A 23,966-nucleotide genomic window follows, 5' to 3' on the forward strand; every position below is an offset into this window, starting at 1 on the left:
TTATACCAAAAAAAAAAATCGGAAAAGGAAAATATTTATTATAATATTGATATATTTAAGATGATAATGTCAAATATCCGAAAATTATTAATCGGAGCATTAATATAAACATAAAAGAATACTATTCTAACCTTACTCAAATTAATAAGATTTAGATAACCGAAATTAATCGTAAACGGTAATTAATTGTTAAACTAATTAAAATAAAGATCAAACGTACCGGAATAGATGAAATTTTTGGTATGATCGTCGTGTTCGTAGTCAAAAAAAATAATATGTAGATCAATGAAAGAGAACCCACCAATTTAGAAACGGTTATCACGCCATCGTATTGTTCGTCGGATGATTATAAGTCTCTAATCTGGAGATTGACTTGAACCCTGACAAAAACATATATTCATAGCATAAAATCGTAAATAGAAGGTAGAAGACCACCTATTAATCGGTTGTAACCTTGTGCAAACTCGATTTAATTTTGACGAATGAAATGTTGGTGTGGTGTCAAAACTTTCTTGGGGAGACTCGAAGATGAGAGAGCTGAAGTCAGAGATAGGCAGAGAGGTTTACATGTGAATTAGGTATGGAGTGCTAACGTGAACATGAACGTGAACGGCGGTGATTTTTGCACATAATAGCAATTAGATCGAGTTTTGGAAAAAAATATGGATCAGCGTGACATGACGCATATGGATACCATGCATGTCTATCTATTGTAAATCAAAAATTATATTATTGTTCCGCCTTATTTTTGAAACAGAAAGGAATTTTCCCTTAAATTTTAATATATTTTATAAGATAGTATCAGATATAGTAGTAAATCTAAAATAGTTGTTATTATTCCATATTTTTACCGAAAAAAGTAAATATTATTTTAAATAAACATGGATAACAATGAATAAATGGCAGTTTTACAAATATTTATTATTATGATAGTGATTTGCTTACTAAAATATGTAAATTTTCTTTTCTTTTTTTGTATTTATCGTCGAAAAATTTAGAAACTCTAAATCATGCACCGCCTCCTATTCAATATAAATACCTTGCTCATGGTATTCAATTTCAGATCATAACTAACCCTTGTTTTTTTGTTCTTTTTTTTTCAAACTTTTTTTTGCTTCTACCTAATTTTTCTTTTTCTTTTTATTGTAGGGTGGATGTATGGAGGGGACGATGTGAACTGGTGTATGGAAAATTTGGACCTAATTCAATGAATAAACAGGTGATCTTATAATTTATATGTACAAATTTGATTTTTTTTTTTTTGTATTTATGGTTTCACTATTTTCACCACTAATCAATTTTTATAATCAAAAAGTTTGGTTTCAACTTTTGAGAAGGTAATCATCGATGGTTTGGTATGTTTCTTTTTGTTGTAAAAAGATGAGGTACCTCCCGATTTTGTTGAGGTACATGTTCTTATTATTTTCAAATATGTCTTTTCTCAGAAGAAACACTCAACTTTTGATAACACAGTTGCCACAAAGTCAGAAAGATGACTTATTTCAGGGATGAATCTTCAGAGGAGGCTAATTTTTGTCGTTAATACAATTTAAGTATTCCTCTCTTTAGATTAGGGATAACAAACTTGGCTGTTAAATTCAGGAATTACTCTTCGTTGCCAATCTCTCTCCCCAAACTAAAATATTACATATATGGAAGTAGTAACTTAAAGTTTTTGGTATCGAGGTCATTCTAAGGCACTGAGATTCGGACTTTGGTATGTATAGGATTCGTTTTCCATGCACTAAGATTTAATTATTGTTTAATTTATTGATTTTTAGGTTTCTTTCCATGCTCTGATGCGTTTTCGGGTGTGCCAATGGAAGCTTGCATCACTCTTTACTCCAAGCGTAAGTATGCTCTGCATTAGCTTCTTCTGTTCCATTGGTTATTATGGGTTTTGACTTTTGAGAAATATACAACAATTTAAAACCAAGTTTTGTTGTTGATTAGTTCGGTTTGTATACCATATTTTGCTAAATACATATGACCATAAATAAGACCAAAGGAGCTGGGTTAGCTCCTTTGCCAGCTATATATATCCCAGAATTTTTTTTTGTTTGTTAATAGAGAGAACCCACCAATTTTGTAGCGTTGATTGTGACATCGAATTGTTTGTCGGATGAATATAAGTCTCTAATCCGGAGACTGAAGTTGAACCCTAACAAAAACATATATTCATAGCATAAAATTCATAAATAAAGGTAGAACATCACATAGCTTTTTCTTCAAAGCTAACACATCTCTCTTTGTAGCCGAATTACTCTCCAGTTTGGTATATACTCAAATTTTCCAATGACTTCCTTCTCGAACCTGGAGCGTTTTTGCTTTGCCGGATATTTTTAGGATATGGCTCTTATGTATCTCTTGTGAGTCACTTGATATGTTGTTTAGGTAAAACTTTTGGTTTGAAAGAGAATGATCTACGACAAGCATAATCGGTTATTTGTTATATATGTGGCCATGTTCATATTGCTTTCTCCACAAGCAATTTTCCAGTTTTGTAGCATTCGATATTTAAATTTAAAAGCTTCAATACGTTGTATACATGTGTATGTATGTACATATATGAATTATTCTCAGTTGCACATAGTGGTTTCTAAGGGATAGATACTTGCTCTCTGTAATCCTCTCATTTTTAGTACCTATCTTCAGTGTTTACTTTGCTAAGAGCTTCTTGATAGGCATACATCTTTGCAATCTCAGATCAATATACTACAAATACATATACGATACAGTTAAGAAAATGATATTTCTCTTACAACTTTTTATATGGGTTTTATAAACAAGAGATCAACTGAAGGGTTACGCAGCGACCAATGGCAAAGGTAGAGACAAAGATACTACAATAGGGACGATAAATATGACACGATATATACAAAAGAGATGCCTGTTTCTATACCATTGAAATTTTACGTACATAACTAATTCAAAGAGCAAGATGACTTACTTGATAGGTAAGAGATATGGTAAGAGATTATATTTTTCAATTATTTGTTTCCAACTACGAAAAACTCCAGTGACATACAATCTAAAAGCATGAATATGTCATAAAATCAAGAATACAACAAAAACCAGGAAGATGGGCCCAAATTAAAGTCCGAAACTGGACGTGGGGAACCCACAGACAGTGGCGGTCGGAGCGTTACAAATATGAAAGAAACGAGGAAGCGTGAATATGTCATAAAACCAAGAGTACTACAAAACCAAGAAGATGTGCTCAAAGAACGAAACTGGACGTGGGAACCCACAGACAGTGGCGGTCGTGGCATTACAAATATGAAACAAACGAGTAAGCATGAATATGTCATAAAATCAAGAGTACGACAAAACAAAGAAGATGGGCCTAAAGACCGAAACTGGACGTGGGGAGCCCACGGACAGTGGCGGTCGGGGCGTTGCTAATATGAAAGAAACGAGTAAGCATGAATATGTCATAAAATCAAGAGTACGACAAAACAAAGAAGATGGGCCTAAAGACCGAGACTGGACGTGGGAACCCATGGACAGTGGCGGTCGGGGCGTTGCTAATATATTGTTGGTTTAAATATATAGATTTTTTATATTTAATTCTATTATATATATCAAGATATAAACACTAATAATTGTTTGTGATTCAAAAACACTATTAATTGTTGATTACTAATAATATATATCAAAAGTTATAGCGTTTTACCATAATTCTATATTAATGTCGTTATAAAAATTAGACTCTTGACAAAATTAATTCAATAAATATCCCTAACTTGATAACCCAAAATATTAATTATTAATTCTGGTCTTAATCAACATACAACCCCGCGCTGGGCGCGGGGACCTCCCCTAGTTTCAATTTTTAAAAGATGTACTGTATTAAAAATTAACTTGGGATGGAGACGTACGATGAGTGGGTGAAGGAAATGAGAGAGATAAAAGAAGAATGATCAAAATAAGTAAGTGCTATTATAAATACAGCCAACCCCTTTCTCTCTTCTTCTTGGACACACACAAACACAGACACAAGCACACGCACACGCACACGCACGAGTGAGTGAGTGAGAGATGTTTGCCGTGGAGAATGGGTTGCAGGGAGACCCAAGATTAAAGGCCATCTCCGACGCCATTCGTGTCATTCCTCACTTCCCCAAGACTGGTCCATTTTTGCTTCTTGCTTTCTTTCTTTTTTTACCTTTTGTTTTTCTTTTCGCTTACAAATTAACTAAACGACGACTTAAGAGTACTGTGTTTGTGTTGCAGGGATCATGTTTCAGGACATAACAACTTTGTTGCTGGATCCAGTTGCCTTCAAACATGTCGTTGATATCTTCGTTGATCGTTACGAGCACATGAACATCTCTCTCGTCGCCGGTTCCTTTCACTTTCCTTTCTTTAAACCGTCTGTTTTTTTTTTTTTTTTTTAAGTCGCTATTTAGTTTTTGCCAAAGACACACACGAACAAGACCAGCAAATTATGAATTCAGCTTGAAAGGCAACGTATTTCTCTATTAATTCCTGATTTTTTACGATATCCTTATGAGAGCATTCGGCTTGAAAGACACCTCACACATGTAGATTATTAAATTGTAATCTATACGACAGAATAGTCTCAAATTCCTTTATGATAGAATCCGAGGCGTAATAATCATATCACCCAATTTGATGAAAAGATTAAATAAACAATAATAGACAACTTTTTTGGTTTAATGATTTTACACTCACATACTAGTTTCTCTAGTGTGGTTGGTATCTAATTACTTATCCCTTTATATCTTTGTTATTGTCGTTAATTAGTCTGCCTCTAGTTTTTTTTGTCTTCTAGTGACCCTTTTAGGAATTTAGTTAGAAGTGACTAAGAATTGCTAAAACATAAATTGATGTACGCAGGAGTAGAGGCGAGAGGATTCATATTTGGACCTCCCATCGCGTTAGCCATAGGTGCCAAGTTCATTCCACTGCGCAAACCGGGAAAACTACCCGGTACAATTACTTATATATACATACAGATAAAATCTCAGATAAAAAAACGAACGTGTTGTATTGGTGTTAATTATATGAAAAGAGAAGTAGTGTGATAATTGGTTGTGGTGTTAATTAAAAGGGAAAGTGATAAGCGAAGAGTACGAGCTTGAGTATGGAAGAGATCGTCTAGAGATGAGTGTGGAGGCTGTCAAATCCGACGAAAGAGCTCTCGTCATCGACGATTTAGTTGCCACTGGTGGGACACTCTCTGCTTCCATTAGCCTCTTGGGTAAATAACATCTTTCTACTTTTATTAGACAATGAATACTAATGCTAAACAAGATGATGATTTATATAATACGCCTTTTAAAAAGGTTTAGTATATCGAGTATTATTAGACTAATTATGAGTCTATATGAAATTTAGAGCGCGCCGGGGCCGAAGTTGTAGAGTGTGCATGCGTTGTTGGTTTGCCTAAGTTTAAGGTAGTAGAGTAGTACTCTTTTAATTAAGTTCGAACCAATAATATTTTGGGATTTAACGGGGTCTTGTTATAGGCCCATACATTGAAGATACTAAAATAACTCGTTTCCGCCGTGCTATGCAGGGGCAATGTAAGCTGAAGGGAAAGCCGTTGTACGTTCTGGTGGAGCCAAGCCAGTTTGATGAATTAACAACCTTATAAGCAAGCGTTTTTCTATTCGGTCGTCGATGTAATGATTTTGTAACTAGGGATTGAATGATTATATTCTCTAATATAGTCTCGGCTCCATGTGGAATGAATGATTTATGCTGCCTAGTTACAATCTAAAATGAAGCTGGCCTTAGTTCAAAGTTTGTTGTTTTAACATCTCATCTAAAAATAAGTGAAAGTTGGAATTTATCATGCGACACTGTTCTTTAGATAAAGTCAAGTCGATTTTCAAGTGATTTGAAAAATACGTAACATGGGGCATAATTTTCATCGATCGTATAACTTAACCAAGGGGCACAAAAGGAATTAAATAGATAAAACAATATTTTGAAAAAAGAAAAAAACGTTTCACGCGCAACGCAACGCGCCCATGTGAATAAGAAAAGTACGAGAAAGCCCCTGCCGCTTGAAGTTTGTTGTATATAAAAAAGCCTGACCTGACCTTTAGTTAAAGAAAAAGGAAAACCCATCGAAAACCTAAAACCCGATTAGATTTTTAGATACGAAACCTCTTCTCCTTCCTCAATCTCTCTCGATCGTCGGAGATTTTATTTGTCCCCTTGAAGAGTCTTCTTCTCCCAAACCCTATTTTATTCATCGCGTTTGTGGTTTTCTCAGCCAGCCATGTCTGCCGTGTATTGCGGAACCAAGAGATCTTACTTCGACGATATTCCTTCTCCGCCCTCTTCTAAGAGGTTCCGATGTTTTTCGCCTTCCAATTCTCCAATCTGGTCCTCTCCCTCTCCTTCCTCATCGCTCGATCAGCTTCGCACTTCGTTTCCTCATCTTGAACTCACGGTAGGCCTTGTTCTATTCAATCCACACAGATCTAGCTTTACCTGCTTGTACTAGAAATCTCTCTGACTAGGCATTTTTCGGACTCGAATTACGCATGTCGATATCTCTCTTCTTCTTCTTCACCGCCTGTAAATTGAGTTTTCGCTCATCGAATTTCCATGTCTCGGTTGCACAGGTTCTTTATGTGAGATTGGTTTCAAGTAAATTTTGACCTCTACAGTAGCTTGGTTTTCTTGTTCCTGAGAAATTTTATCTAGATTTGGGTGTCTTTCACAGGTTCTTGTCAAGGCACTAGAAGATAATGGAAGTGATTTGAATGCTGCTATGAAGAGCTTATACTCCATGGCAGCCGCTGAGGAGAAAGAAGCTGAAGAATCCTCCGCAGGAGGTGCTAATCAGGAAACTGATGCCGTTTCTGGTGGTAATCCCCCGACCAGTGGTGATGACTGGGTTGAATTGTTAGTGAGGGAAGTGTTACAATCTTCTGGTACAGATGATGCAAAAGTACGTGCAGCAAGAGTCCTTGAGGCCTTAGAGAAGATGTTAAGTGCACGTGCTCGTGAAGAAGCTGGAAAAAAATTCCAAGAGGTAAACCATTGTACCCGCGCTAAGTCCTTCCTTCTTTTTAATGTCTTCCATTCAAAATATATATTCTTACATATGCACCTTCGTTTGTGCATACATACTGGGTATCAGACCATGAATAGTGATGATCAGATTGTTCTTTGTGTTCAGGGTTGCTCTAGGACATAGGTTGAACCATTAGTTACTTCTTATGTAGGTTCATATGTCGTCATTGATTACAAGTCTGTTGGCTCTAAACACAATTATGTCATTGAGGAATCAACTGTGAAAGGACAATCATCCTCCATTTGATTTGTCAAAACTATGATATCTATGAAATTAAGAGTGTTTTTTTTTTCAATGGGAGGAAATAAAGTTATCATAAAGTAGATAATTCTTGGCATCTCTTGTATCAAAATAACGCCTCTTCTGATTCACAGGAGAAAGTGGCAGTGCAGCAACAGGTGGAGGCCTTGGTCAAGGACAACACAGTCCTAAAACGTGCTGTTGCTATCCAGCATGAGCGGCAGAAGGCATTCGAAGATGCGAACCAGCAGCTAGAACTTTTGAAGCAACTGATTCCTCAGTACCAGGAAAAGCTAAGAACTCTGGAGGTAAGCCTTAGACCATTAGAGAGGTTCTAAGTATCTCTTGCTATTGCCTTGAATGTTGTGGTGACGTAAAAGCAGATGTTGTTATAATTTGATGATGCATCATAAAAGAAAGAGAGAATGAAAAAATGCAGGTGAGCAACTACGCGTTGAGAATGCAGCTGCAGCAAGTGGAACATGGCAACTCCATGCCAGGAAGATTCAATCCGGACGTCTTCTAAGGCTCTCCAAGAAACAAGGACACTTGCAGGAGAAGGCAATAAACGAAAGTAGAGGGAGAGAAAGAGAGAGAGAGAGAGTGATCAAACTACAAAACAAAAGCGCTTTGCGTTGTATTACTACTGTGTAGTCAGGACAAACAAACATCTGTTTCCATTCCTTTTTTTTTTTTTTTTTTTTTTTTCTTCTTTTATTTGGTTTGCTGCCGTTTGTCTGTGGTGATCAGGCGCATTAATTGGGAAATCAAGGATGTGTGTTTGGTACATAGGACTGTCTGTATAAGTGAACATTGTTTCCAATCGGATCAACCATTATAATATGATGAGAGTAATTTTACCTGTTTGCATAAGGAGTGACTTGGAAGAGAGATAAATTAGAAGAAAATAAGGAAAGAAAGAAAAATCCACGTGAGCGAGGTTCGCACCACAAATCCCGAAAAAAGCTTTGGAGAACGGACTGGAATCATCATCTCAACAATCAGGGCCGGTCCTAGAATTTCAGTGGCCTAAAGCATAATTTTAAAAGTATGGCTTTGAAAATAAAATAAAATAAACAAAAATTAATAACACAACAAAAAATGACAAAAAACCAACTATGGAGACTCGAAACTGGGAGGGATTGAGATAAATTAGAAGAAAATAAGGAAAGAAAGAAAAATCCACGTGAGCGAGGTTCGCACCACAAATCCCGAAAAAAGCTTTTGGAGAACGGACTGGAATCATCATCTCAACAATGTCCGTTACCAAGCTTCTCCTCTTCCTCTTGGTAGCTTGAGAGAAGCTCGATTTTGTCATCAATTTCGTCTTTAATGGCTTCTCCCTCCCTCATCCCCTCTTCTCTCTGCTTCGCTGCCGCTCCCGCTCCCGCCGCCGATGGTCCGCGTTCCCTCTCTTCTAATTTCGACGGCGGTACCAATCTCAGGTATCACAAGAGCTTCTTATCCCTTTCATCTTCTTCGCCTTATCGAAATCGACGGTGCCGTTCCCTCGTCGTGTTTGCTGCTTCCGGAGACTACTATGCTACTCTCGGTGTCCCTAAATCTGCCAATAACAAGGAGATTAAAGCCGCGTATCGACGCCTCGCTCGTCAGGTGTCCTTTCTCTTTCTCGTCATTCGTTTTTCTGCTTTGTGATTTTCTCGCTTATTATGACATTACACTGTTGCTTAATGATTTCCTGATCATGGAACTTCTCAACTGATTTTATGAAATCTAGTATCATCCTGATGTGAACAAGGAACCTGGCGCAACTGACAAGTTCAAGGAAATCAGTGCTGCCTATGAGGTATGCACCACAAGCTAAGGTCCTCTGTTCGATTCTCTTCATGCCATCTTCTCCTGCCCTATCACTATATTTTGGGTTTGCTTTTCTTGTTACCTGTTAGCTTGCATGATTACAAGGCCTTACTTTTTAACATTTGCTGCTACAATTATGTTGGGATATGTAATCGTGTAACATGAGTTCTCAGCTCTTTTAATTCCTTGTGGTTACTGAACTACAACACTGTCAGGTGCTATCAGATGAGCAAAAGCGAGCATTATATGATCAATATGGTGAAGCCGGAGTCAAGAGTACTGTAGGAGGAGCTTCTGGTACTTACACGGTAATACATTATCTATTTCTCTCTATGCTTAATCATGCGCATGACCCACAAATTTGTGCGTTTCTTCCCTTGCTGATGGATTAGCAGTTGAAACCTGATTTGAGATGTGCACTGGCCGTCAGTTCCTGTGCTTGTGCGATACTTGACCCTTGGCGTTAACTCTTACATTTCCATGCAGACAAATCCCTTTGACCTTTTCGAGACATTCTTTGGTGCGAGTATGGGTGGATTTCCCGGGGTGGACCAAGCTGATTTTGGGAGAACCCGCCGCAGTAGGGTTACCAAAGGTGAAGATTTACGGTGAGTTTTTATTTCTTCCTTATTCTCTGGTAGCACAGCATTCACTGTTTGCTGATAAGATACTACTATCTAATGATTAAAATTATTGTTAGTGTCTTCTATAACTTACCCTGTGTCCTGAAATTTTCTACTACCATGGGCTTGAATCAGTAAGCAGAGGAGGTTGTGTCGTATGTCCACTCGCTTGCTTTTTCTTTTGGAGTTTTTCCTTGCTCTTCATAACCTGCATAAGCTTTGAAAACACCAAAAATGAATTAAATTCATATTTGCTTCTATTGCGGTTTAGGTATGACATCACCTTAGAACTGTCGGAGGCTATTTTTGGATCTGAGAAAGAATTTGATCTTACGCATCTGGAGACATGCGAAGCTTGTGCTGGCACTGGGGCAAAAGCAGGATCCAAGATGCGAATATGCTCCACTTGTGGTGGGCGGGGTCAAGTTATGAGAACTGAGCAAACACCATTTGGGATGTTTTCACAGGTCCTTGCAGTTGATATTCTTTTCTTTCTGTCTGCTTTATCTCTGTTGCAGTTAATTCGAGTCTGATGTCAGAAATGGCTTCTGATTGGAGCGTCGGAATTGATGTTAATGTACAGTTTAGTCAAAATAATCTGTTTCGTGGTTAGTAGTAAATGCAGAAGTGAGAATTCGGTCAGAATTTGGTTAAATCCAGTTTGTGTTTTCTATTGATTGTGAAAGTTTGTTTTTGCTGGTAACAGTACCTCCCTATAGCTGAACTTATCAATAGTTTCCTATGTGTGTGGTCTCTTTCATCTTAGGTTTCTATATGTCCAAACTGTGGTGGAGATGGTGAGGTAATTTCTGAAAATTGCCGGAAATGCTCTGGAGAAGGACGCGTGCGTACAAAAAAAAGCATCAAAGTCAAAATTCCCCCGGGAGTTAGTGCAGGTAGCATCCTTAGAGTAGCCGGAGAAGGTGATTCTGGTCCCAGAGGGTATGTTGATAACATTATCGATTGATAAATTACCAGTAGAAAACCATTCTTTCTGTTATAGGAATCTTAATGGTTATGATTTTTGGTAATTGGACTTCTGCTTCCATTAGTGGCCCTCCAGGAGATTTGTACGTATATCTTGATGTTGAAGATGTCCGGGGAATACAAAGAGATGGCATAAACCTTTTATCTACCCTTTCGATCAGTTACCTTGATGCTATACTGGGTGCGGTTGTTAAGGTGATTTAGTTCTTTGTATCAGATATATTAGAAGTACACCCTACTTACATGTAGATATTCTCAGAATTTACCATTCATCTCATGATTAATCTTAAAACATCTTTGTAGGTGAAAACAGTTGAAGGAGACACTGAACTGCAGATACCTCCAGGTACACAACCTGGTGATGTGCTGGTCCTGGCAAAGAAAGGAGTACCAAAACTGAATAGACCATCTATCCGCGGTGACCACTTGTTTACAGTCAAAGTTTCTATACCAAATCAAATAAGGTAATACCGTCTAAACTTGTCTTGTGGCCAATTTAACTAAACCAAACAGAGTTTTGTGAGTCTGTGGATGCCTTCTTTCAATTAATTTCTGGATCCTACGGACAGTGCTGGAGAACGGGAGTTACTGGAGGAACTTGCATCTCTGAAGGACACGTCCAGCAACCGGTCACGAACTCGTGCTAAGCCTCAGCAACCCAGTTGTAAGTTGTCAGATCTCTGGAAAATCTCTAATGCAGAGGACTCTTTGTTTTTATGCCAATATTAATGGAACCTCTTGTAATTTTCTGTGCATCTGAATCGATGTGAGACTATTTGATACACGTATACATTGTTGAATCCCATCATACGTATGTCGTCTCTGATTTTTCAGCTCTGAGCAGTGCACCCAGTAGCTTAGAAAACAGGACAGATGAAGTTGAGGAAAATGAAGAAGCGGAGCAAGAAAACGACTTGTGGAAAAACATCAAAGATTTTGCAGGGTAATTCAATAAAAAAGATTTGTGCCCTTGATTTCTATTCTTCTGAAGTCATATAGTGAATCGTCCAGCTCTTGTTGTGTACTTAAAATGAGAAGCACAAAATGTCTTCTACTTAAACACAGTTGTGCTACTTATTTGTAGGTCTGTCGCAAATGGAGCTCTGAAATGGCTGAGAGATAACCTCTAGAGATCCATCTTCAACTAACTGGACATGCATTAAAGCTTTTATCCGCTGCATTTATGGTACCAATGTGGAAAAGTTAATTGTTTCATTTGTTAATGTGAGGGTGTTTTGCGAAAACAATACATTTTTTTTTTTGTTTTTTTGTGTTTCCTTTCAGTTTCAATTTGGTGCACATATTGTGAAAAGAGGGCGGTTCTGCTCTACCTGCCCCTACTCCATTTAATAGTAGAGATGCAATTGGTTTTTTCGAGTTGGTTTTGGTAAGAAATAAAAAGGTCGGAGAACTAAACGGCTCCAATTTATTTGATTGGTGTTTGTTGGAGGAAATGGTTGCGGAAGCCACATATGTTGATGGAACATGTGATGATCAAAGTCTCCAAGAAAGTTGTTTTTTTTTGTATACTTGTGACATGAAATTACAAAACCTCTCGAGTTATTTTTACGTACTACTTTTTTGAGCTAAATCAATGACTAGAAAGTCAATTAAGATCCAGCAGACGCAGGACATGCTATGTAACATTTCTAACAATTTGCATTCCCTTTTTCTTGTTGTGAATTTGCATTGGATAAGACGTGGGGGAGGGAGTATGTGACAGACGAGTAAAAAAGGAAAAAAGAAGAAGAAGACGGGAGATCCAAATCTATAAGGTAAATACCAAATTTGCCCTCTTAACCTCGCCGAAAAGAAAAAAAGCTCAAAACCCTAGCCGTAATACTAAAGGTCCAAACAAAAGACAAGAAGCAGAGAAGAGTTTGCTCTCTCTCGAGAATCTTTATTTGTTTTTAGGGTTTCGATCAAAAAGAAAGAAAGAAAGAGCGCAGAAAGAGCCCATTAGCCTCGTCTCGTCTCCTTCCTCTCTCTCTCTCTCTCTCTTTTTTTGTTTTTTCAAAGTTTCGCTATTTCGCCTCGATTCGCGCTTATCGTTCCCGCCGCTACAATCTGTGAGTCCTCTAATCTCTCTCTCTCTCTCAAGGGAGCAGTGCTCCTCCATCTCAGATCTCACTCGATTTTACTGTGCTTTTCCAGATCTCTCTCTCCTCCAATTCCTGCTGTCTGCTTCTGCTGAGATCGGTATTAAACAGATCTCTTCTTAAGCCCTTTCTTTCTTTCCTTGTCTTAATCTGTTGTTCTCTTGTATATTTGTGTCCAAATTGTCTCCAATTCTTCTCTTCTGATAGAATTCTTGCTGATTCTATCTTTCTTCTCTGGTGCGGTGCAGGACTTTTCTCTCTACCAAGGATATTGTTATGGATAATAATTCCTTGATGCTCATTGATAACAATGGCTCTTTTGAGATTGATGACCAATCCCATGCTTCCTTGACTTTGTTCACTCCCACTAGGCCCACTGAGGATCTGCCTAATGCCGACACTGACGATGGCTTGCTCCCTGATCCTGCCACTCTACCCACCAAGCGCAGGAGGAAGAAGTCTATGGTCTGGGAGCACTTCACCATTGAAACTTCCAGCCCTGGATCTACCAAAGCTTGCTGCAAGCACTGCCGCAAATCTTTCGCCTACATTACTGGCCAAAAGTTGGCAGGAACTAGCCATCTTAAGCGTCACATTCAGTTGGGTATTTGTCCTATGAGCCGAGACACCAGCACCCATGCACAGATCCTTGGCTCCAAAGATCCCACCACTGCTCCTCCCAAAAAACGCCACAGATCTTCTGCTTCCTACATCCCTCTAGATCAAGATCGTTGCTACAATCAGATGGCAAAGATGATTATCATGCATGATTATCCCCTTCACATGGTCGAGCATTCTGGATTTACTGGTTTCGTCCAGGCCCTTCGTCCCCAGTTCACTATGGCAAGCTTCAATACCATTCATGCTGATTGTGTCAATATGTACCTGTCCGAGAAGCACAAGCTTTCAAACTTCATCAGTGAGATTCCTGGCCGAGTTAACCTTACCGTTGATCTCTGGACCTCTAATCAATCAGTGGGTTATGCCTTTGTGACCGGACACTTCATTGATAGGGACTGGAATCTATCTCACAGGCTTCTAAATGTTGCTGTCGTTCCTTCTCCCGATTCAGATTTTGCTCTAAATCAGCCTATTGCTGCTTGTTTATCCGACTGGAATCTGGAGAGAAGACTCTCCAGCCTCACTGTTGGGCAGTCACTAGTAAATAAAACCTCTATTGAAAACCTCAGATGCTGTTTGTCTGCCAGGAACCAGAATGTATTGAATGGTCAGTTGTTGTTGGGTAATTGCTATGCTCGCCTCCTAAGCAGTATGGCGCAAGATCTCCTTGGAGCTGAGGATTTTAAAACACCCATCAAAAAAGTCCGTGATAGCGTGAAGTATGTGAAAACCAAAGATAGTTGCGAAGAGAGGTTTGATGAACTGAAGAGACAACTTCAAACCCCTTTTACCAAAGATCTTCTCATTGACAACCAAACGAAATGGGACACAAGTTACAACATGTTATTGGCTGCCTGTGAACACAAAGAGGTGTTTTCTTGTTTGGGAAACTGCGATCTTGATTACAAAATGTCAACATCTCCTGAAGAATGGAGAAAGATTGAGATCCTTTGCTCATGCTTGAAGATTCTTTTTGACGCCGCCAATGTTTTGACTGGCTCAACTCGATTGACAGCAAACGATTTGTACCATGAAATGACAAAGCTTCAGCTAGAGCTAAGCCACTCAGCCATGAGTGAAGATCCAGATGTCAGAAACCTGGCGAACCCACTGAAAGAGAAGTTTGACGAGTACTGGAGAGAATGTTTCCTGCTTTTGGCAGTTGCTGTGGTGATGGATCCGCGCTTCAAAATGAAGCTTATTGAGTTTAGTTTCTCTAAGGCTTATGGGGAAGATGCAGATAAATGGATCAGGAGTGTTGATGATGCTGTACATGAGCTGTACCATGACTATGCTGAACAGAGTCACTCCCTGCTAGATGCTTATGTAGGCCACGGGAATGATGGCTTTTCTGAAACAGATATGTCTCAAGTTCACTTCCATCATGAAATGCCTCATGAATACCACAACTCAAATGGGCTTTCACATGATCAAATATTTGAACAGCCTGAAGATGAAAGTCTACTGAATGAAAAATCTTTGGAGGGACTATCTGGAGAAGGTCAGCAAACGGGGACAGTATCGGTGGGAGGCAATACCACACAGGGAGTAGAACAAAAAGGCCATTTGGGCGATGCCGGTACACAGAAGAACCATATCGTGGAAGGGCTGTCGGAAGAGAGCAAACCAATGGAGGGATTGACACAAGAGTCTCTTCTGACAGAAGGAAATCTGCAATCCAATGGGGAGCTAACTCCGGCACAGGAGAGCCGGCTAACAGATGAGACATCCCATGAGAACCAGGCAATGGAGGAAACACACGCGAACCAGTCAGCTGAGGAGATGTCCCATGAGACCCAGCTAATTGAGGAATTTCCATGTGAGAGCCAGCCTTCTGAGGACGTACCCCTTCAGAGCCAGCCAGTGGAAGAGATACCACAGGAGAGTCAGCTAGTGGAGGATACAGATATGAACCAAGACAGCCAGTCGGGGGAAGGATATGTACCGGAGACACAGCCAATGGAGGAAATCGTTGAAGACACTCAACCTGTTGAAGAAGTGGTGCAGGAAGAAACATCACAGATGAGCCGGCCAGTGGAGGATATACCACCTGAGAGCCATCCCATTGAGGAAATACGGCTGGAAAACCAGCAAGTGGACGATAAGGATATAACCCATGACATACAGCCGGTCGAGGAAATGCTCGAGGACACTCAACCAGTTGAGGAAGTGGATCAGGAGGCACAACAGGTGGAGAAGCATGATGACATTCAGTCTGTTGAGGAACTAGGACATGAGATACAGCCGGAGGCAGAATTGCTGGAGGACACTCAACCAGTTGAGGAAGTGGCTCAGGAGGCAGAACTGTTGGAGGAAAATCATGATGATATTCAGCCAGTTGAGGAAGCAGGACATGGGACTCAGCCAGTTGAGGAAGTGGCTCATGAGGCTCAGCCAGTGGAGCAAATTCCCGAACACAGCCAAAACCCACAAAACGCTGATGGTATTCTCAGCCAAGAATATTCTCGTGAAGGTAAATCTGTACAAGAAGAGCAGCAATCAGATGAGGGCATAGCCTCAGACCAACATCCTCAATCACATGCAATGCCACAGGAAGAAGAGGCACAACATGATTCTCAGTCACATGCAACGCCACAAGAAGAAGCCACATTTACAATCTCTCAAGAAGGTCACCAAGTTGACGTCCTTCTCCAGGAAGGCCACCACCTTGAAGCATCTTCACAGGAGTTTCCCCTCATTACCATTGGAGATGGGTTCTCAGACTTTGAGCTTTACATCTCCGAGGTAGGCAGTCACCAACAGATGAAATCAGAACTAGACCAATACCTGGAGGAATCTCTAATACCGCGATCACAGGATTTTGAGGTTCTAGGCTGGTGGAGCCTGAACCGAACCAAATACCCAACCCTGTCCAAAATGGCGGCTGATGTTTTGTCACTACCCTTTTGCACTGTCTCTCCAGATTCTGTTTTTGACACGGAGGTGAAAAAGATGGATAATTACAGGAGCTCCCTTCGACATGTGACCTTGGAAGCTCTCTTCTGCGCAAAGGACTGGTTCAAGCACAGCTCCAACTCAGAAAACAACCTGAAGAGGGAGTCTTGAGTTGTCCTTATCATTCCTTGTCCTTAGATTTACTTTTAGCTTTTCCATATTTTGCTTTGGTCACTGTAGGCTAATCTGGATTTTTAGCCTTGTGCTTGCTTATGCTTTTTTTTGTTTTTACCATATGTCTCTCTTTGGGGGTTGTTTATGTATGTTGTGATTGATGCTGATATGATGATTTGATGTTACAATTTGGCATCGTAGAAATTATATTACATTATATGTCTCTCAATCTCTTCTAAGTCAGAATTTCTAGTGAAATATTCATAAGTTTCTCTTCTGTTGTTTGCATGTTGCTTGTTCAGTTTTGTTCGCCCACCATAATCAACATATATTTAATCATAATCTATTATTATTAAGGTTTAAACATATATAATAATTCAATTATAAATAAAGTATAAACGTACATAATTTAGTCAAAGCCGGTTGGTTTTTTCCTCATACTAAAAACTTCCCTCACGCGCCCAAACTTTTAATTTTGCCAAAAACAGCAATTTTAGCAGGTTTTAGTCCACAGATTTTGTGGATGTGGCGTCGACGCGCTTATTGTGCGAGTGGGTAAGATACTTGAATTTCGCAGTTACGTTTTGGGCTGACGTTTATACTGCCCACTGGGCTACACAAGAAGACGCTCAGTTATATACAATCATAGGCCTCCATAATCGAAAAAGCCCAATTGAATAGAAAACCATCATAGGGCCAAAATAATTTCATATGTACAAGAAGTTTTGAAAATGTCATAAATTTAGGAACCTGTAAAAAGTAACCACAATTTGTTCACTGGGATCTATTACAACAGTACAAGATTTGCTTTAATCCATCCTAATTACTGGTAGAACCCTGTATAATATGATTATAGATTCTAATCATCTCGTACAACGACAGTGGTAAGTAAGTATCTAAGAAGGCTTCTCTGTCACAAATTGGACCTTATTAGCACACTCTTTAAACGCTTCCCAGGCAGCTCTGCAATGCTCTTTCGATCTCATCCCTTGTTCGACAACCTGCATCGCTCTTCTGTGCAAATGCTCATACCATTGATCCGGATTCATTATGTCCACACGACCTGACCCAAATTCCGCCACATAGAGACGTTTCACGTCCTTCCGCCACCGTTGCAGTATATACTGAGGCGGGACTTCCTGCAAGCCGTTGTGGCTGAGTAGTAGGAGCACATGCCTGCATTGGTAGCCATTGAAGCTGAAACCACCACAGACACAGAAGCAACGTACTTGTGCTGCTGCACTTGTCTCGTAGATGACCTCAAAGTCTCTCACTTTCTCTCCCTCCCTCTCTTTCACCACGTACGAGGAGGCCGACCCGTTTGAGTGGACTTGCGTTACTCCAAAACATGAAGACATTGCCGAGACCTCGTCTTGGAACCTTCTAAATATCTGCATTGTGAAGACCTTTGCCATCTGAGACTCGTAGGGGTGAGTTGTTTTGAGCTCGGGGATTGACTTTAAGGACTCTGAATCGCACAAGGCTTCTCTTGTGTACTTTTGATCCAGAAAAGATTCGTACCCTTCAAGGAATTCTCTAAGGGATGTGTTCTCATGAACATAGCCACTGAAGATGAACGGGGCTGCCACATTTCCCAGTGGAAAAGTCAGCGCCCCGGCCAAAAATGTATCCTTGAGGTAAACTGGAGCCCACAGTTCTCGATCTTGAAACATGTGCTGGATGGTCTCGTTATTTGTCAGCCCAAACCGAATGATCATCTCTTCCCAAGCTATTTCAAATTCTTCGACCTTGAGACAACCGTAGACTACTCTGTTCAGTGCCATACGGAACAAGTCAGAATCTTGAAGTTGGACAACGCTGTGAAAGATGTTGTGCAAGACGTGGGTCAAGCTAAGACGATGATGAGCCCTTGGAAAAACTTCAGAGACTGCGGTCCGCATTGCCTTGCACTGTTGTGTGATGAAGGTCTGGGGGGGACGGCCTAACATGCAGGTTAGCCACGCTCTGAAGAGCCAGACATAGGTGTCAAAGCTCTGGTCAGCAACCAAACCACAGCCGAGCAAGATTGTATCTCCATGGTGGTTAATTCCAACAAAGGCGACAAGGGGAAGGTCGTATGCGTTGGATAAGCATGTGGTGTCGAACAGAAGAAGGTCGCCAAAGTGAGAGTATGCAGCCCTAGCACGAGCGTCGATCCAGAAGACATTCCTGAGACAGCCGTCATCGGCAAGATCCATGAGGTAAAGAAAGTTGGGGCTGGTAAGCTGAATTTGGAAGAAGAAATCCTGCAGGGCCCTAAAACCTCCTCTGAGCTCCAAACGCCTAGAAGATTGGAAGAGAGGATGGGTGGGTGGAGTGTGAAGGGAAAGGGTTCGATACAATCTGATGGTCCGGACTTGGACATGGAGAGGTGGTTGGGGTAGTGTCGTCTTAGTTGCAGCAGAGGAGGATTTCTTGTGGGCTCGGTGAGGATCAAAGGAGTGGTTGTGGTGGAGGTAGACTTGATCAACTTTCCATCTATCGAATTGGATAAGACGAAGGCGAATCATGGCCTGGCAACCGGTTCGGGTGTCCTTACGGCGGGAGGAAGCATCCTTAAGCAACTTGAAACCTTGGCAGTTGCAACACAAGACAGCACCACGTTTCTCCTTGCTGTTGCGCTTAGTCCAAGAAGATTTGACGCGGATAGCAAAACCGAGAGCACGGGCGTACGAGTTGTAGAAACTGTAAGCATCATCGTAGGAGTCGAATTCCATTCCAGGAGCAGGGGGAGCCATGAAACACTTTTCGTCGCGTCGAGTTTCTTCTTCTTCTTCTTCTTCAAGGTCAATATCGAGATCAGGGGTGTCGTCGATTGGAGGAAGGTCATCATCGTCATCATCTACAACCAGCTGCTCGCTGCTCTGAGACCCATCTTCCATCTGAAGACCAAATTCAAACAAGGAGAACAAATTGAAATCGGAAACCCAAATTGATTGATGAAAGAGAGGAAGAAGAGGAACCAACCGAGATGCAGAGATGATTAGGGTTGGGAGAGAGAGAGAAAACGCTATTGCCTTTGCCGCCCATCATCTTCCTGACCTGACTCGAAACAATGGCTGGAAAGTCTCTTTGTGCAACCGGACTCTCTCTTCTTTATTTCTCCCTTTTCGTTTACTTCTTCTTCTTCTTCTTCTATACACTTGTTTTCTGTATCTAAACCGATTTTAGTTTTCTAGTTTACTATTTTACATATATATGGTAACAATCAATCATCAATTACTATCATCACTATCATCATAGAGGAATCGGCTGACCACCACATCTTTTTCTTTAAGTAGCCAACCCCCTCGAGAAGTAACTAACTATCATCAAAACCCTCAAATTGGGCAATTGTAGTCAAGTGTGGAACTTCACATAGGCCACAATGCCTTTGATAAACAAGTTGAAAGGCAAAAACAAAATAACACATTACAATTATCAAAAATAATGAGGAACCCAAAAGAATAAAAATTACAGATGAAGGAAGCCCCAAGCTCAAGCTCAAGCTCTAGCTCTCACAAGAACATAAAACACAACTCTTTTTTAATTGCACAACAACCTCCTGAAAACAAAACAACACACACACGTTCAAAACCAATTGGGATAAACAAAGCCTTTCATATTTTTATCCTCAATTCTCAATTGCCTACCTAATAAAAATAGGCAACAATAGCAGCCCAACCTGCTCCTTAAAGCAGGCAGCTTGGAGAAGCACCAGGGGCCTGCTGCTAAGGAGCTTCTCTCTCACCCTCCTTTCACTCCACTTATTCAAGCTAGACGACCTTCCTTTGCACTCTTCTTTACTCACTTGCTAAAGCTCATCTCCGAGTATCTGCATCAACATGTGCAGGGTTAGTGTGTCCTTATTTAACATTTCTTTTTTTCACAATACATATATGGTACCCAAATACTCCTGTAATACTTTTTAATGCATGCACCCTAATTCAAGGTGGTTTCATGTCAAAAGTAAGATCAACTGAAAAACAAATTATACGCACCTACGAGGCTGCTTGTTTTGGTTGCTATTTGGCCCTTGGGAATTCCCATTGTTTGTAACCTCTACATCAATAAACCCCAAAACAGTCAGTCACTCAATGTAATCATTCAAATTTCTTACTCGCCAAACACACAACAAAATCTTCTGAATCCATGATAACAACCCCATTTGACTGGCAAGAGTTATTACTTTGATAAACAATGCTCGAGGAACCATATCCAACATATTCTTTTCTTTAGTTACTAATCACATCAGGGTAAATAATCTTTCATATGTCCTCATAAGATCAACTACAACAGATGCTTCCCCTACTAAACAAGATGCCGCAAACAGCTAATGTTAAAGCACTGGTCTCAGACCATAATGGTAAGGAAACGACTTACCAGGTCTATCCATGGGCTCTTCATCATTAGGATTATTCGAACTGTTCTCATAGCTGCAAAAATGTAAGGTAATTGGGTAAGTGAGCTGAAATTAAATGCTTCATTAGACGCTCATAATCAGAGAAGATTAACATTGTTATATGAGTGCCCAACCAAGAAAGTGAGTCTGCTTAATGAACGCTACATGTTTCTGGGTGTACATAGTCGACAAACTACTAATCGAACACTTAAGAAATGTAAATCTAACGGGTAAACAAGCCTTTAGCAGTGGGTCTAGAATAAGAGAAACCACATATCTAAAATCTCACACACGGTTACTTTAGTTAAAGCTGCATTCCCATACTACTCTTCCTCTAAGGTAAAAAGCTAAGAGTAACCACATATGCATATGGAAATGGCATGTTGATTAACAATACTAAGAAAATGAAGAAAACTATTTTTATAAACCTGGAGGATCCCGCAGAGGAAGGTAACCCTGGTTTGTGTGCTTGGTAAGAACCATCAAGGGCAGCATAAGGTGGACAATATGAACCCCCTAATGCTCCGGGGCCAGCCAAAATTGGCAGCCTGTCAATAATAGCAGTAATAAGGACCTACTAAAGATAGAGAGCTAGGGAAATCAAACAAACAAAAAACAACAAACAGCAGACGAGTGAAAGCAATAATTTTGGTTCTGTCTGGGCCACTAAAAGACTAATCAGATTTAAAATCCTCTCAGATTACAAAGACGTAAAGCAAGTCAACTAAGAGCGCACCAAATATATAACTTTTAAAATATGTAAAGCTGTGGAAACTCAATATTACACAACAAAAGGGAAGGACTGCATACCATGTCATCTCAGGATTTCCGGTACCGTGTTCTGGTTGGACATATCCTGGAAGAGCCATTCCAAAGGTGGGAACCCCGCCGTGCTGACCACTGAATTGCATAACTGAACATGAAAATGAAAACAAAAAAGTTGAAACTAGTGAGGCATGCATATTAGCACCAGTACATACAAAAGGTGCTGATCTCCAGCTTTCAATTTCACTAACATGCATGAATTGATTCTGAAAGATGTCTTTTAACCATTACAATGTAGGATGAACACTTTGTCATTCAAGAACAACTTACCAGGCAGAAAAGCAGGGAAATTTGGATTGCCATGACCAGCTGCCATCCCGGCAGGCCCCATAAACTGTGTCCCTCCATACATCAAAGATCCCCTTCCAGTAGGCTGGACTGACCCTTTTCCCTTGGCAACCAGAGCACCTGTTTCTGCGGCCGACTCTATTTCACCAGAAAGATACTGGTTTTTTGATGATCCGGTTTTTGGTGGAGAAGAAGGCAGCAAACTGAAAACAGCCGAATGTTGATCAAAAGCCTGACCAGGAAGTTGAGTACAGCTTTGGTCAGTGCCTTTTGGCATTCCCCGGATTTGCATTGGCGGAGAAACTTTGTCACCTTGATTAGGAGATTGCTGGTAAAGCACTTGCTCACGAGGAGGTGCACCTCTACCATGACTTGTAGTCTGAGAAGGTTGAGCAGTGGGTACCCACAAAGAGCTGGATTTTGTATTCCCAAACTTCTTTCCAGTCGGAGTAGGGTTTTCACTAATGTGCAGTCTACCCATGCCAGCTTGTACATCCTTTTGTGTCAAGTTATTGGAGGATCCTGAAGGATAAAACGGAGGAGAAGCTGAATTTAAACTTGAAGCTAATACATTCTTTTTGGCTTGGATGGCTTCAGTCTCTATGCTAGCTATTTCTGTTGGTGGACGCCCTGAATTAACGTGCGACACTTTCACAAACGAATTTTGGGACCTAATGATTCAGTAGACGAGACACAATAATTAGAGAGATAAAGCCTTCATGTGTTGACTAGAGAGGAAACAAAAATTAAAGACTCACCGTTTGGTTTGCACAGAAGGTGCTTGATTCCCATTTCTCAATGCAACCTCATATCTTCTGGGGCCCCTCCCTCTCGTGACAGCCTTAGGAAGCTGATTTTGGTGTCCATTGCCAGTAAATTCTTTAGAATTGTTCCCTCGAGAATGTCCACGATCCTGACCCCTACCCTGACCACGACCTCTGCCTCGGCCTCTCGAAGTCTGCCTCTATGTTCACAAGTTTTATCAATCAGCAATTAAAAGGAAAGAAAGAAAAGAGGTGGCAAATGTATAAACACCGCAAGAGGAAACAAGTCAATGAATACAAATGTATTTATGCAGAGGAGAGAGGATCTAAGATAACTAACATCATATTGGTTTTCCGGTGTATTCATTTCTTCGTATTTGTCATGTCCCCACTTTCTTTCATCTCTGGATTGCCAGAGCCTCCTACCACCACGCATTCGCCTACAGAAACGAAACGAAACGCTATATCAGTTGGCATAACCATGTAACTAACTAAACAGAATGTTGAATGAAAGTGCTTGTGAGAATCTCGGCTAGATTCATACATAGGGATTGACAATCAAAGGTAAACATAAGATTAACAAAGCAACAGCAGTTGTTCCAATCGATTTGAACTACATGATGACGGAAAGTTCCAATCGATTTAGTAACTTGAGCTATCAATATAGTGTTCCTCCATAGAATGATAGTAAAAAGTAGTTAACCTATTAGAGGCGGCATCAATTTCCTGAAATCTGTTATCATGCATATAGAAAGCTCCAGCAGTTGGCACTGCGAAAGGTTCCTTCTTCTTATGGTGCTCTCCATCCACAAGAGCAGGGGCAGAGTCCTCCTCGGTGCCAACATGTCCATCGTGATCGTGATCATAAGTATCATCATCCTCCTCATCATCATCGACAACAGCAGCACTGTGTAGATCGGCTCGCAGCTTATCATGGTCCCTATCATGGTGGTCCTCATCATCGCTGGCTTCTCTCCTCCGGGTAGCCAAGGAGCGATTCAATTCGTCGGGATCACTCTCGTAGTCGGGGGGGTCTTCAACGCCAACAGGGGCCATCAGTGAACCGGAGAGGCAAACACAAACCCTAGAAGAGGAAGAGATTGAAAAAAAGCGAGAGGAGAATCTCTCTCTCAGGGTCTGCTGCGAGGACAGATCCGCAGAGAATAATTCTTTTAAAAAAAGAAAAGAAAA

General features: G+C 40.5%; 5 protein-coding genes across 11 annotated transcripts; 4 read left to right on the plus strand and 1 right to left on the minus strand.

The window, feature by feature from the left end:
- Positions 1–3,826: 3,826 nt before the first annotated feature.
- On the plus strand, positions 3,827–5,824 carry LOC9323912 (adenine phosphoribosyltransferase 2). Of its 2 annotated transcripts, XM_002887802.2 has the most exons (6): positions 3,827–4,132; positions 4,237–4,347; positions 4,864–4,956; positions 5,078–5,227; positions 5,365–5,423; positions 5,546–5,824. In XM_002887802.2, the coding sequence occupies exons 1-6, from the start codon at positions 4,042–4,044 to the stop codon at positions 5,621–5,623; spliced, it is 582 nt and encodes a 193-aa protein (XP_002887848.1). In that variant the 5' UTR covers positions 3,827–4,041; the 3' UTR covers positions 5,624–5,824. The 2 variants fall into 2 exon arrangements, with proteins under 2 accessions (XP_002887848.1, XP_020865959.1); XM_021010300.1 differs by lacking the exon at positions 5,365–5,423 and having other exon boundaries at positions 3,836–4,132.
- Positions 5,825–6,072: 248 nt separating this feature from the next.
- On the plus strand, positions 6,073–8,163 carry LOC9323913. 2 transcript variants are annotated; one of them, XM_021034069.1, is made up of 5 exons: positions 6,073–6,430; positions 6,606–6,614; positions 6,707–7,018; positions 7,435–7,608; positions 7,740–8,163. In XM_021034069.1, exons 1-5 carry the CDS (start codon positions 6,257–6,259, stop codon positions 7,824–7,826), a joined length of 756 nt encoding a protein of 251 aa, XP_020889728.1. In that variant the 5' UTR covers positions 6,073–6,256; the 3' UTR covers positions 7,827–8,163. The 2 variants fall into 2 exon arrangements, with proteins under 2 accessions (XP_020889728.1, XP_020889729.1); XM_021034070.1 differs by lacking the exon at positions 6,606–6,614.
- Positions 8,164–8,489: 326 nt separating this feature from the next.
- On the plus strand, positions 8,490–12,374 carry LOC9323914 (chaperone protein DnaJ). 2 transcript variants are annotated; one of them, XR_002333770.1, is made up of 12 exons: positions 8,490–8,914; positions 9,039–9,107; positions 9,334–9,426; positions 9,605–9,726; positions 10,013–10,208; positions 10,508–10,683; positions 10,794–10,923; positions 11,032–11,192; positions 11,298–11,392; positions 11,563–11,671; positions 11,813–11,914; positions 12,013–12,374. XR_002333770.1 is itself a non-coding variant. In XM_002887804.2 (11 exons), the coding sequence occupies exons 1-11, from the start codon at positions 8,633–8,635 to the stop codon at positions 11,856–11,858; spliced, it is 1,479 nt and encodes a 492-aa protein (XP_002887850.1). In that variant the 5' UTR covers positions 8,490–8,632; the 3' UTR covers positions 11,859–12,374. The 2 variants fall into 2 exon arrangements, 1 of the variants encoding a protein (XP_002887850.1); XM_002887804.2 differs by having other exon boundaries at positions 11,813–12,374.
- Positions 12,375–12,554: 180 nt separating this feature from the next.
- On the plus strand, positions 12,555–16,746 carry LOC110230638 (zinc finger BED domain-containing protein DAYSLEEPER-like). Of its 2 annotated transcripts, XM_021034071.1 has the most exons (3): positions 12,555–12,797; positions 12,883–12,927; positions 13,076–16,746. In XM_021034071.1, the coding sequence occupies exon 3, from the start codon at positions 13,104–13,106 to the stop codon at positions 16,512–16,514; it is 3,411 nt and encodes a 1,136-aa protein (XP_020889730.1). In that variant the 5' UTR covers positions 12,555–12,797; positions 12,883–12,927; positions 13,076–13,103; the 3' UTR covers positions 16,515–16,746. The 2 variants fall into 2 exon arrangements, with proteins under 2 accessions (XP_020889730.1, XP_020889731.1); XM_021034072.1 differs by lacking the exon at positions 12,555–12,797 and having other exon boundaries at positions 12,810–12,927.
- Positions 16,747–17,231: 485 nt separating this feature from the next.
- On the minus strand, positions 17,232–23,962 carry LOC9323915 (protein FAR1-RELATED SEQUENCE 8). 3 transcript variants are annotated; one of them, XM_021034077.1, is made up of 10 exons: positions 23,479–23,962; positions 23,116–23,215; positions 22,770–22,969; positions 21,994–22,682; positions 21,709–21,811; positions 21,327–21,446; positions 20,880–20,932; positions 20,498–20,558; positions 20,150–20,331; positions 19,808–20,061 (listed from the first exon to the last, which is right to left on the minus strand). In XM_021034077.1, exons 1-9 carry the CDS (start codon positions 23,829–23,831, stop codon positions 20,304–20,306), a joined length of 1,707 nt encoding a protein of 568 aa, XP_020889736.1. In that variant the 5' UTR covers positions 23,832–23,962; the 3' UTR covers positions 19,808–20,061; positions 20,150–20,303. The 3 variants fall into 3 exon arrangements, with proteins under 3 accessions (XP_020889734.1, XP_020889736.1, XP_020889735.1); XM_021034076.1 differs by having other exon boundaries at positions 22,770–22,975; XM_021034075.1 differs by lacking the exons at positions 20,498–20,558; positions 20,880–20,932; positions 21,327–21,446; ... (3 more) ...; positions 23,116–23,215; positions 23,479–23,962 and adding an exon at positions 17,232–19,399 and having other exon boundaries at positions 19,485–20,061; positions 20,150–20,302.
- Positions 23,963–23,966: the final 4 nt, after the last annotated feature.

The sequence above is a fragment of the Arabidopsis lyrata genome, assembly GCF_000004255.2.
Source record: "Arabidopsis lyrata subsp. lyrata unplaced genomic scaffold ARALYscaffold_2, whole genome shotgun sequence".
In the NCBI taxonomy this organism is placed as follows: domain Eukaryota; kingdom Viridiplantae; phylum Streptophyta; class Magnoliopsida; order Brassicales; family Brassicaceae; genus Arabidopsis; species Arabidopsis lyrata.

Coding starts and splice junctions, on each gene's coding strand:
- LOC9323912 (XM_002887802.2), top strand. CDS start 4,042: ATGTTTGCCGTGGAGAATGGGTTGCAGGGAGACCCAAGATTAAAGGCC. Junction 4,133..4,236: donor TCCTCACTTCCCCAAGACTG/GTCCATTTTTGC, acceptor TTTGTGTTGCAG/GGATCATGTTTCAGGACATA. Junction 4,957..5,077: donor CAAACCGGGAAAACTACCCG/GTACAATTACTT, acceptor GTTAATTAAAAG/GGAAAGTGATAAGCGAAGAG.
- LOC9323913 (XM_021034069.1), top strand. CDS start 6,257: ATGTCTGCCGTGTATTGCGGAACCAAGAGATCTTACTTCGACGATATT. Junction 7,019..7,434: donor CTGGAAAAAAATTCCAAGAG/GTAAACCATTGT, acceptor TCTGATTCACAG/GAGAAAGTGGCAGTGCAGCA. Junction 7,609..7,739: donor AAAAGCTAAGAACTCTGGAG/GTAAGCCTTAGA, acceptor GAAAAAATGCAG/GTGAGCAACTACGCGTTGAG.
- LOC9323914 (XM_002887804.2), top strand. CDS start 8,633: ATGGCTTCTCCCTCCCTCATCCCCTCTTCTCTCTGCTTCGCTGCCGCT. Junction 9,427..9,604: donor GAGCTTCTGGTACTTACACG/GTAATACATTAT, acceptor ATTTCCATGCAG/ACAAATCCCTTTGACCTTTT. Junction 10,924..11,031: donor TACTGGGTGCGGTTGTTAAG/GTGATTTAGTTC, acceptor ACATCTTTGTAG/GTGAAAACAGTTGAAGGAGA.
- LOC110230638 (XM_021034071.1), top strand. CDS start 13,104: ATGGATAATAATTCCTTGATGCTCATTGATAACAATGGCTCTTTTGAG.
- LOC9323915 (XM_021034075.1), bottom strand. CDS start 19,550: ATGATGGGCGGCAAAGGCAATAGCGTTTTCTCTCTCTCTCCCAACCCT. Junction 19,400..19,484: donor CTAATCATCTCTGCATCTCG/GTTGGTTCCTCT, acceptor TTTGGTCTTCAG/ATGGAAGATGGGTCTCAGAG.